The sequence below is a fragment of the Triturus cristatus genome, chromosome 3_1 (genome assembly GCF_964204655.1).
Source record: "Triturus cristatus chromosome 3_1, aTriCri1.1, whole genome shotgun sequence".
Lineage (NCBI taxonomy): Eukaryota > Metazoa > Chordata > Amphibia > Caudata > Salamandridae > Triturus > Triturus cristatus.
Genome location: NC_140583.1, coordinates 1,005,286,128 through 1,005,298,305, shown reverse-complemented (window position 1 = coordinate 1,005,298,305; position 12,178 = coordinate 1,005,286,128). Strand labels below are relative to the sequence as shown.

Here is a 12,178-nt window from a genome sequence, read left to right as displayed (position 1 = left end):
GCGGCCGTGCGGCCGCGAAAGTGAAAGTAAGCGCGGCGCGCGCGCCCGCGCACATGCACTGTAGCTTTAGGCCACGGCAGCACTTTGAAAACCCAGATATAAAATGTCTCTTCGAGCCTTTGGCTCGCGAGACCTAATGACTGCAGATAAAATCGAATGCGGTGGCCCCTGTAAAAGGGAAGAGGGTTGAGCTCGCACTTTGAGCTCGATCGGTGAAATGTGGGACGTGTGCTCCACATATTACCATCCGCTGTTGGTTTGCAGTCCAGTTATGCAGATCAGTGCCCTGCGCGTCACTTGCTGATGGCACCTCCGAGGGCTCCAGCATCACCACAGATAAGGCATCGTCCACAGGTGACACGTCTGCCCGCGTCTAAAGTCCAGCGGCGCCTTCTGGTCTTCCTCTGGGCGCTGTACCCAGAGGTGAGGGCGTTTGCTCTGGTATAAATACCAGCGAGGCACAAGCGGTTGGTACCAGCAGAGGCCAGCCAGCAGGTGTAGACTCCAGAGGTGAGTTGTGGAAGAGGGGCTTGCGAGGGTCTGGTGAATGCCAGAGATCCAGATGTTATGATGGAGGGCGATCCTTTCTTGTACTGAATTCTTTCAAAGTGGTTTGTTTTATTTATGTAATTTATTGGCCAGTTCCCCCCCACGCGGTCATAAGCGTTCTCCATATCAGGGAGCCGCTCCGAGGTCTCAGTAAGCTGGTATATCCAAGCAGTTGGAGACTCGAACGCAGCCTCAAAGTATAGTCACTGCCTGTATGGCATCCCGCTGTATTTGGCATAACCGACCGATAAGTATACCCATGTTTTTCCATGCTTCCCATAAATAGTGCGTCCCCGTGTATACTGACGATTTTGCCTGTCCTTTGCATATTGCGTTAAGCGTTCTTTTCTCATATTGAATTCTTTCTTTGTGTTTTTTATTAATTTATTGGCCAGTCCCCCTTATGGGTTTTTTATGGTTCACACGACGAGTTCGTCCACATTTCAACGTATGATTGTGCTTTTTTCATGCATATTGTGTAAGCGATATTTCGCTCCTTGGATTCATTCTGTTTCTCCTACGTCTATTTCCTAGTCTGTGGATTCTCGCCCCCTCCTTTGTATATCGTAGTATACGGATGATAGGTTGGGCGGCCAGGTCCTGTTGGCATTGTATTTCTCACCTATCCGGTTTCACATTTAAAATGAGCACTCTCTCCATTTGGTTTGTAGAGGCTGTTTTTCCAGTGATTCATTTTCACTCAACATACCGATCTACGCGACGGTGTGCTTCGATGGAGTAATCAATTCCTCCCTTTTGTTTCAAGCAATACACGTAAGTCCATTTTCACACGGAGTCATACCCTCTGTCCACCTATTCAAATTTAATAAATTTTCTTGACTCCAATGTCACCTTTAATTCTTTTTAGGTGCTTTTCACTCCCACCCGTCTTTGGAGCCTTTTTGCCCTGCTGTTAAGCTGACACTGATTAGATGTTCGTTCCTTTAACTGGTAATTATGGCATTTATTTTCCATATCCAGCCTCGCATTTTAAATCCCCGCTTGGCTCTACTACTCTTTAACTCCTACCCATCTTTTTATAGGTGCCCACCTTCCCCTTTCAACCATCCTCTTTGTCCTGAGGAAGACCCCACCTGTAAGGATTTAATCAACCTACCTTGGAAGAGGGGTCGAAACGTCGACATCCCACCATGCCAATACATTCAATAGTGCGTTGAGCACTGTGGACTATCACTTGTATATGGTTGTTCGGTTAAACATTCAATTTTGTCAATGAATGACTCTAATCCTGACTAATCGGCACGACAGCAACGTGCCCAGCAATTGATTTGTATTATTGTTATGAACACTTATATGTCACTTATCCTACTACCCTACCTAACTCGTCACTCCTTCCCCTTCCCCGTGGCACCCTGCACCTTTTTAAATAGTGTGATTTTTTCAAATGCATTTATGTGCTTGTTCCAAGTGTGATTAAATAACACTTTGGTTCTGCCTTATTCGTTGCAACAGTTATTTTGTTTACCTTTTTTCAATTTTACGTATGTTCTGGGACCATTTGCATTTATACTGTTTGTTACCCAGGTCCCAGTGACTATTGGGTTTGCCCTTTGTTCTAACGGAGGGCTATTCTTGTCCGAGGAGGTGCACATCTGCACTTCAGGTACAGGAGAGGTGAGGTTCGCTGCTTTAAGGGGTGAAGGCATATAACCGGAAGTGGCACTGCCCTGAGAGGGGCTGCTGACTTGGGGGCCGGTGGAGGATGGGGCAACGAAGCCACAGACACAATTCAGTGCTGGAGGTTTATAGCTGAGAGGGCTGTGAAAGTCGACAGCTGAGCGGGTTATGATACACTGCAGGGAAGAGGGCTGTGAGATCAGAGGACCGTCGACTCTAGGGATTGGGGCTGCTGGGTGGGGGGCTGTGGGGGGCTCAGCGCTCCATGCAGTGCCTAATTTATAAAAATTAAAAAATTACGTGCCAGGGCCCTTCTCGGAGGCCATTGCAGCTTGCACCACCCACTGCCAATGACAGCACCAACACAGTTACTAACCATCACACTCCCACAAGAGTGACAATTCACACTATTCCAGGCCACACAGAGCTATAAGAAAGGCATGGATGGCAGGTATTATTCATGCTTAATGTTTCTTGAGTTATTAAACTCTCTGCTGATGGGCTTATCTCAAAATAAGCAAACTGCACCGGCATGTGGTGGGCTGTCATAAGTACCAGTTTTGAGAATTAAGTGCTGGTGCCGAGCACCGGAAACCACCGGTTCAAATTAAGCACTGCCATAGACACTTCAGGGAGTCGGGGTGCTGGCTGTAACAGGCGAGCACCTCAGACACCGTAGTGAGGAGTGATGTTTAATGTGGCGTGAGGGTGCCTGGGCTCAGACATTGCAGTTATGGGAGAGGCTGTTGTTGGGGCATGTTACAGTGCATCCACGTGATTTAAGGTGGGTTGGTCTGGCACAGGGGGGCGTAGGTTCACCGAGCACCACAGACACTTCAGTGGTAAAGGCCGATGGTTAAAAGGTGACCCCTTGGCAGTGAACACGCTGAAGATGGGAGACACTGGAATGGAGTGTGCGGAATGGCTGGGGCCGCCTGAGATACAGCAGTGATAAGAGTCGATACCTGACGGGCCAGGATGATGGATGCGGGCATTAAAGACGTTGCCCTGTACAGTGGGGGCTTCAGACCTCAGGCAGCAACTTCCCAGACATGCTTGGGTTGGCATTTCACCAGACTGAGGTGTTTGATGGAGGGATTCGTGGCTCTGATGTTGGGAACTCGGCATAAAGGGAGCCCCTCACCCACCCAATCCGTGGCAACTGGCAGCCTTTTCGGCTCTAAGCCCCTCCTCTCCCCTTTTGTACTAAACCCAATATTTTCTCTCACAGGTTCCACCCCCCGAAGCTCCTTTCGAAGCTGAAGATGTTTGTGAAATCCATCGGCGTCGTGTTGGCCTTCCTGGCCATTACAGGTAAGAGCAGAATCTTTGGCTTCTGACGTCAGCTTTATTTGCAGAGCACTTAACACTATTTAGCAACCACTTTGGCACCAGGGGATGGTGTTTTACCCAGGGTCACTCAAGCAGTCAAGAGCGGAAGCCGTACCGGAAGCACTTGGGGGCATATTTACAAGCCCCTATCGCCACCACAGCATCACTTTTCAGGACGTTGTGGTGGTGATAGAGCCTCCGCCTTGTTTACAAGGCAGCGTTAAGTCACTTAGGATCATATCATCAAGCGGCAGCGATATTTATTGCTGTCCGCAATTAGCGTATGAAATTTTAACGCAGACTATTGCCAAAATCTATCGCCCGGTTAGCGCACTATTACCAATGCGCATCGCCGAGGCGATAGAAATCCAGGCAAAAGCGGCAGAAAGGGTGAAAATCGCCGGAATTCCAGCGATAGAAAAGCGCGTTAGGGAAAACCTTGTAGATAGAGAGACGTGGACTCAGCATAACAATCCACCTCCCATTATAGATATGGCTTAGTAAGAAAAATAGCAGGCGTTACAAACCGGCGAAATACCCGGTTAGCGCTGATTTTAATATCGCGATGCGTGTTAGCGATACACTTGTAAATAGAGAGAAGCTGGGTTAACGATAATATCCCATGTTGTTTCACGGGACACACCTCCCTTGCATCTCATTAGCGATGCAAGGCGATGCGATGTTGAATCCAGCGCTAATCCCATTTCACATGCGTTAATGTGCTCTTGTAAATAAAGCGATATTTTTATCGTTGCATTTCGTCCGAAAACGGACGCAAACGCGGCAATAAAAATATCGCTAGCCCTTGATAATATGCCTCCTAGTGTGGCTTAACGCTGCCTTGTAATAAGGCCCCCTTTCGCACTATGCTTATCCTGAAAGGGGAGGGCAATGAGTGTTGCTGTGGGCGTTCCACTGCAACACCCATTGATTTTGCAAGGGTGGCGTAAATATGGGGCAGCACCAAAATAAAGACCAGGGAAAGCCTGCTCTTAACCTGGCAAAACGAGAAGAAATGTTTATTTTCTCCTTGTTTTTGCTGTTTCTATGTGTGCTGTGCAGCACACATGGAAACAGCCTAACACCGATGTCCCTTCCTGCACATAAACAATCATTTTTTTAAAAATGACGTTTTGCAACTTGAGCAGCTCACATAGAAGCTCCAAAACAGCATTTAAAGATTGTTTATGTGAAAAAGGGACACCTTCCTGCACATAAACAATCTTCCCCTGCAATGCACTATGGTCATGAGTGTCTGTGTTGGCGCTAGGCAGCTAAATTCAGTGCCAGCGCAGGGGAAAATGCAGGGCTACACCACATTCTAGTGAATATCGTGCAGCCCTGCATTTTCTGAAGTGACGGAGCGTGTTGTTAGCCTTCTTTGCTTAACGACATGCTTCGCCACTTAACTTGTAAATATGCCCCCTGTTTCCTGGTTGAATGCTCAATATCCCTGAACCTCTAGTCTATCTCGCCCTCTCTCTAAAGGAAGGAGGATAGCGAAGGCCTAGATTTCCGTCCTTGGGTGGGCTCTGCGGATGCAGAAAACACCACCTGTTGTTATCTAAAGTCTGAGCCGAGTGGTTCCTGGGCACCTTCACATACCGCATCCCAGGGGTGGCATTTAGTTTGCTCTACATCCTGGCAAGGGCAGGTAATATACCTCACATGGATATTCCAAAGGTTCAAAGTTATCGTGTCTTCCATCCTGCTTCCAAAGCTCCCTGTAAATGCAAGCGACGTCAATGGGTATCTCACATCCATAACCCCATTGGTCCATTTCAGCACATCCTTCACACATGTAAACTATTCAGCACTGATCCTTGATGTGTAATTATAGAGGTTGGCCTGAAATTCAGCAGAAAGTGCAAAATTTGCTTCGGTGAAGGGATTTTCGAAGCCATCGGTAAAATGATATTCTGACTTGTGGGTGCACCCATGCCCTTGCAATAAGGCTTTTTTTGAGCCCATCGAATGCAACCTTGTGCTGTGTTGTGCCATTCATTATGGATCCACAAGACAGCCTTTGTAGCAACCTTATTGTAGAAGTGTCCCTTGGTGAAGTGTACTCCAAAAAGACCGGTAGGCTGGTGGTCCTCATAAAACAGATAATGTATGGATTCTTTCTCAAGTGCCTTTGTTCCTCTTTATTGTTCCCACAGGGTCCTGCACAGATGTGGGCACTGATGAGGTGGAAGATGGCTTCTGGGATAACTTAAAGGAACTACACAGCAGCGCGAAGCGGGCAGCGCAACAGATCCAGGAGTCGCAAATCAGCAAACAGTTCAAGTAAGCATTGCCTGACAGTACGAACAAAAAAATCCACCAAATCAATGACCAGTCACTATCCCTCATGCAAGTCCCGTTGCTTACAATCATCACTCCGAGCCCCATTGTTAGTCATCCTTACACTACTCCCTATTGTTGTAGATACTTACACTACAGATATTTTTCTACAGTTTCTTAGGATAAGACGCATTGTGACATGGTTACGAATTCTTAAAGCCCCATGGTTAAGCATCTTTAAATAACCCCTAACCATTGAAATCTCAACACTGGCTTTAGTTTTACCGATCCATTAGCCAGATCCCCCTGTTCAACTTCTTATGACCAAGGCCCGTTGTCAGATATGGAACCAACAAGCCCCTTTCTTGTATGTCCCTCAACCGCGTCCTGTTCCAGAACTCTTTCAACCTAGTCAAACCTAGTTCATACACAAAACGGTCCTATGCAGCCATACCACCTGGCCCATTTCTAGATGTCCCCCGTCAAGCACATGTATTGGAAATCGTTCCTAAGAGCCGGGATGCTCGAATTCCTATTACCTGCAGTCCTTCCACCAAGCGAGGTTCATAAGGTCCCATTGTTGAATGTCACTCAGTCCTACCCTATCACCCTTCACTATGGTCCATTGTTAGACAACCTTCTAGCAACCGCTCTTCTTTGGGACCGTCCACGAAGACCCCCTGCTCAAAATAAATATATGTTTTAGTTGTGGAAATGCCGCATTCAAACCCTATTCACACTTTTTAATGTGTCTTACAGTCTTTCTTTAACGTCATCATTAGATCTCTTTTCTAAGCTCATTTGTTCAGAAATGCCTTTGCAAAGCTCGGTTGATGGACACGCATGTGCTAATCCTTGTTATTAAAACTCCTGTGGCTTCTGCAGATGGCCGGGGAATTATTTCTCAGGTTCTTATAGATTATAGATTAAGGACACCGCCCTCTCTGTCATGGGGTCCGGTAGGAGACGATCTTTCCAAAGGTGCCAACTTTGGTAATTGCTCCATCTCCAGTATGTGGTGCCTAAGAGCGTGACCCAATTGTAAATATTTAAAATGTTCCGATTCATCCATTCCATACTCCTGCCATAGAGCCTCAAATGTGAGTAATGCTTGCCCTCTCCACACATCCCCCAGGCATTCAATGCCTATCAGTTCCTGGTTGGAGAACCCCTTCAGATCCAGAACCTCTTTCGGAAGCTGGCTGTCCCCCAAGTGAGCGCTGTCTGTCAGTTTGTCATCCCACCCCAGGAATCGAGTGGCTTCTCACCATGTCCTTACCGTCAGCTGTGTATGAAACGATAGAGCGCCCTCACATCCTTTTCAATATCGCAGTGAGGAGCAGCCCCGAGTACCCAGGGCCTCCTTTTCCACAGGGTACGCACGCTCAGTACTGACCGAGAACACTCAGTCGTTTATTACGATCAATTGTGCCGACCAGTGATATTTGTGTATATCTTGGACTACCAAACCCTCTTCATATACCCCTCTCTGAAGCTTGCAGAGTGCGATTCTTGAACTGCCCCAATCCCACAGGAGTTGCCGTAGTGCATCATCGACTTTCCTATAGAAATTAGAAGAGATTTACATTGACAGTCACCGAATCTAATTTTGGTTCAATGGTACCCTTGAGTATCGCTTAAGGCAGCCATGATGGCACTGAGAGAGGGTTCTGTCGTCTCTGTTTGTTCTGCCTGTATCTCCAACACCAGCGTGTTCTACCCATGACCGCAAGTGCAAGTCGCTCGGTTAGGGTTCGCCTCAGCTCTTTACTGTTGAGCCTCATTTGGGCCCCTCTGAGTTCCCTGTTTGATCTCCTGTCATGCCACGTCTCAGTTGGATCATCAGTATGACGTACAAGTGGGCCATCACAGCCGAAAGGGCAGAGCCACTGCGCCTCACAATTACCCGCAGCCACAGCCTCCTCCAGTCAAATCAGGTCCAGCTTCTTGAGGCACCTTTAAATGCCCAAGCAGAGCTTAGCGCCCCGTCACATAGCACTGTTTACGGCATCGTCTAAGCCCTGTAGGTGATTCCTCAGTCAGTGCATTTAAGTTGCATCAAGAATCTTTCTTCAGGTACTTGCAGGGCACTACCTGGCTCTGCTGGGCTCCCTGTGCTCCCATCTCACCAGTCCAAAAGTCTTGTAGGGAAGGCCCCCAAAGGAGAAGAGGCATGAAAGGGGAGGGCCGGGTAGAGGAGAGAACCAGACAGATCAATTGAGCTTATTAGGCACATGGCTGTAATCCCCCCCTGTATCTCTCCATCTTTGCAGTGCACCCCTTGGTGCCACTCCGGTATGCTATTTGAGCCACCACCTCTCACCAGCACCGGCAAGGCTGTGCACTCCGAGAAATGGGGAGCCCTGTGATATCCTCAGATCAATGCCCCTCCCCTATTCACACCTGTCCCAGGGCTTCTCTGCAATCTGTTCTCTTTGCCATGTAATCCCCAATCTTCGATGCATTTCTAACCCCTCATTCACTCATTCGGGCCGCACCGTGGGCCACATCCACCGCCTGTCCAGGCCGTGGGCTACGCAGTCCCACAGTCTGCCTCTAAGAGATCGCACCAGTCCATCTGGGGAAAGGCAGGGGGGCCAGAGAGGCGACCCCCCACCTTTGCGCTCACCTCTGGTTATTGGGGATCTTACCGGGGAGCTATGTGGTCCTCCAGTCGTGGGGATCGGCAAGTTACAGCCTTCGACACGAGGCGGTCCTCCCAGTCCACAATCAGCGGGGAGAAAATAATTACTTGCACCAGACCACCACTCACTGTGGCATGCTCTGGTGTAGTTTTACTGCGGACAGGGTCAGAAAATGTGTTGGATGTTGAGGATGAAAGGTTGGGTCACAGGGAGCTCACTTAGTACATGGCCATCTTGGCTGGTGCCAAGCCATGCCCCTGCTATTGAAATCTTTAACCTCACCTCTCCTCTTTTGGCCACAGGTTCTGAGGTTTCTTATTGTATCTCTACAGTATTCATCTAACATGTCTCCCATCTTTAAATGCCTGTTCCAGCTTTCATAGCATCCTAGTTTTATTTTGAAGACTATGGGTTTCATATACATTTTTGCTCCTATTTTCTGCTTACCTCAGCAGTGACAGGGGGCTTTTAGTTATATCACAATTCTTTAACCTCTAGTGCTGCTCACACCAGCTTTGAGACTTTGGTTTTGCCTCACAGCCCAAGCCTAACGGTCCATTTTCTTAGGCAACGTGCATAAGATCACAGGGTTCCAGGGCCCAATTATCCCAAAGGTAAGAACATGGGCCTATTGTGAATACACTCTTCTGGGCACTGCATCCCAAAACACATAGCAGTACATGAATTCAAGGGACTGGTAACATTGGGCACAAGGGGGGATTCTATATAAGTAGAATTCTTGAATGTTAAGTTCTAAGAGGTATTAGTGCTTCTCTATACAACATCCTCACCTACACAGACAGAGAGCTTTTACTTTTTACAATACTGTTACCCAAGCCATGCCCTTATTAGCTTCTCTCCATTCCATGCCCAAATTGAGTAACCCACCAGGCTGTTGTACTCACTAAGTAAGGTATTTAAGCAAAATGCGTGTATAGTGCATGCTTAGAGAATTGACCTCCTTGAGACACTTTTAAGACTATTATGGACTTTGTGGTTGATGCAAGAAATTTTAGGACACCGATATTGGAGAAAGAGGAGAGAGGAAAGGGGAGAAAAAAGGGTTAGCTGTCATATACTAAAAATATAGGATATTTCATCTAAAATAGTAATATTGATCAATTTTTGATTTTTTTTTCCTTAGCACCCTCCTACAAGAAAATCTCCAAGATGTTCCTCTTTATGCTGCACACCTACAAAGCCAGCTCGTTCCATTCACCGCCCAGCTCCATGCACGGCTCTCCCAAGACTCAGAGAAACTAAAGGAGCAAATACACCTGGAGCTGGAGGAGTTACGCTTGAAGGTGTCACCATATGCAGATGATATCCACAAGCAGCTTAACAAGAACATTGAGGAGCTACAGCTGAAGCTGACTCCATACGCTGAGGAGTTTGCCAGTCGAGTACAGGAAAATGCAGAGGAGATTCGTCAGGCGCTCACCCCATATGCCGAGGAACTTGGCACTCGTGTCCAGAAAAATGCAGAGGAGCTTCGTCTCCAGCTCACCCCATATACTGAGGAGCTTCAAGCCAGACTCAAGGAAAATATGGATAACTTCCAGGCAGCATTCGTTCCGTATGCTGAGGGGCTAGAGGCCAGACTTCAGGAAAATGTTGACCACCTTCAAGCAGTGATCAAGCCATATGCTGAGGATCTTGAGGCCAAACTCCAGGAAAAGATGGAAAGCCTCCAGACTGAACTCTCACCATATGCCAAACAGCTTCAAGCCAAACTGCAAGAAAATGTGGGCAACCTGCATTTGGCCCTTAGCCCGTACGCTGAGGAACTTCAGGGAAAGATCTGTGAAAAAGCGCAGCAGATGAAGAAGAACCTGGGCCCTTACAGTGATGAGGTCCTGGCGAGGATTGAGCAGAACATTGAGGAGCTGCAGAAGCATTTGACACCGTACGCACAGAATGTCCAAGAAAACCTCAACCAAAAGATTGAGATCATGACCTTCCAGATGCAGAAAAACATAGACGATATGAGAACCAAGATCTCTGTCAATGTGGAAGATGTGAGACAGCAAATACTCTCCTCCACCAACCAAATCAAGGAGAAACTTCACTTGGACGACATTGGGCAAAGTTTATCACCCTACTTGGAAGACTTTAACAAGAAGGTGAACCAGAGGATCGAGGAGTTCAGCCAGTCAGCCTCCCCATATGGAGAGGATCTAAAACAAATGATCATCCAGAGAGCTGAAGACATGAAGAGGAATCTGGATCCATACACTCGTCAAGTCCAGGATCAGTTGGACATGCTTGAAGGGGGCATGAGAGATCAGATCACCTCCTTCCTGAACAGGAATGACCAGGCTGAGAACTGATGGGCTCATCGACCAACACCAATATTCTGAAGAACCCGCTGTTATTTAACAGAAAACACATCCAGACTCATCAGCAGATTTAATAATAAGACAGTGCAGAAACTCCAAACTCCATTTCTGGGAATATTTGTAAAATAAAATAATGAAACATCCTCTTGAAAGCTGCACATGACCAATAAAATAGATCTTGCATACCGCATTTCAAGCCTGGTTAATGTGTCTACCATTGCATTGTTTCTCTTGTTGAATAGCTGGAACGTGCCGCCCTGACATTATCCGATATACATTGGTTAAGTTGGGGGCTATGGTTTGTAGTTGTGATGAGGGTTTGGGATAGGGTCTGTGGGACTGGATTAGAATAAGTTAATCTTTGGGTTGGGGTAGAAGGTTGGGAATCAGGGTTAAGGTGTGTGTTAGATGGTTAGGGTTAGAGTTAGGGATCTAATTAGGGGTTAGGGCAGAGGGTTGTAATTGAGTTTAGGGTTTTCAGACTACTGGAGCTGGTAATGAAAAGGCATTGGCAATAGTATTGTGTTGATTGTGGTGGTAAAGAACATATTGGTATGTAGTTTCATAAAGATGTATAGGCCACAATGTAATTGTGGATGGTGCAGCGGTTAAAGCTGATTTGACATATTTAATGATGCACAAGTGTAGTGGAACCAGTCCACTGTTAAATTGCTGCTTTAAGGCACCCATGGGCGAGGGAAGGGCCACAAAAAAGTACCTTCTACATTTCGTATAACTTGACTGGACTCACAGCAAGAGTACTCACTCACTAGAAATGGTGTGAACAGGGGATGCACATGTGTATTCGTGCACTTTTTCAACAGGCAGAAGAACACTTGTTGAGCAATGTCAAGGAAATTTACAGTAAACCAGTGCTCCAAACATTCTGTCAGGATGGGGGGCAAGAAATCACGTGCCAGATTCCCCTTTGAGCTTCTGGTGTGGCTGGAGATGAGTCAGTGACATGTTAGGTTTCAGCTTGACATAGGCCTGCCCCTTCCACATACACGCGACCCTCGAAGAGTCATCAACCTGTTGGAATATATATTGTTTTCCATATATAACGTGTGGCGGATATATGGTACATCTCTAAAACAGCTTTACACGTTTTTTAAGAACCCGGCAAACAACCATTAAGATACATAACAGAAAATTAACACAAATGAAATTCTGTCATTATGACAAACATCCAAAATGAAGATTGACAGCCTGGCGAAATTAGACCGGGAAAAAATACATTTAACAACAAAAACAGAAAGATTTTGTGGAAAAGGTATACTAGGCATAGCTTTCAATACCTGTTACTGGGATTGATTCCTGGGACTGGAGAAAAATGTACTTACAATTCCAGTTGCAATAGGAATTGTTTGAATAAATGTTTATAAAATA

General features: G+C 46.7%; 1 protein-coding gene across 1 annotated transcript; it reads left to right on the top strand.

The window, feature by feature from the left end:
- Positions 1-484: 484 nt before the first annotated feature.
- LOC146861410 (uncharacterized) lies at positions 485-10,972 on the top strand. Its single transcript, XM_085646432.1, has 4 exons — positions 485-510; positions 3,419-3,501; positions 5,682-5,808; positions 9,595-10,972. The coding sequence occupies exons 2-4, from the start codon at positions 3,453-3,455 to the stop codon at positions 10,778-10,780; spliced, it is 1,362 nt and encodes a 453-aa protein (XP_085502558.1). The 5' UTR covers positions 485-510; positions 3,419-3,452; the 3' UTR covers positions 10,781-10,972.
- The last annotated feature ends 1,206 nt before the right edge of the window (positions 10,973-12,178 follow it).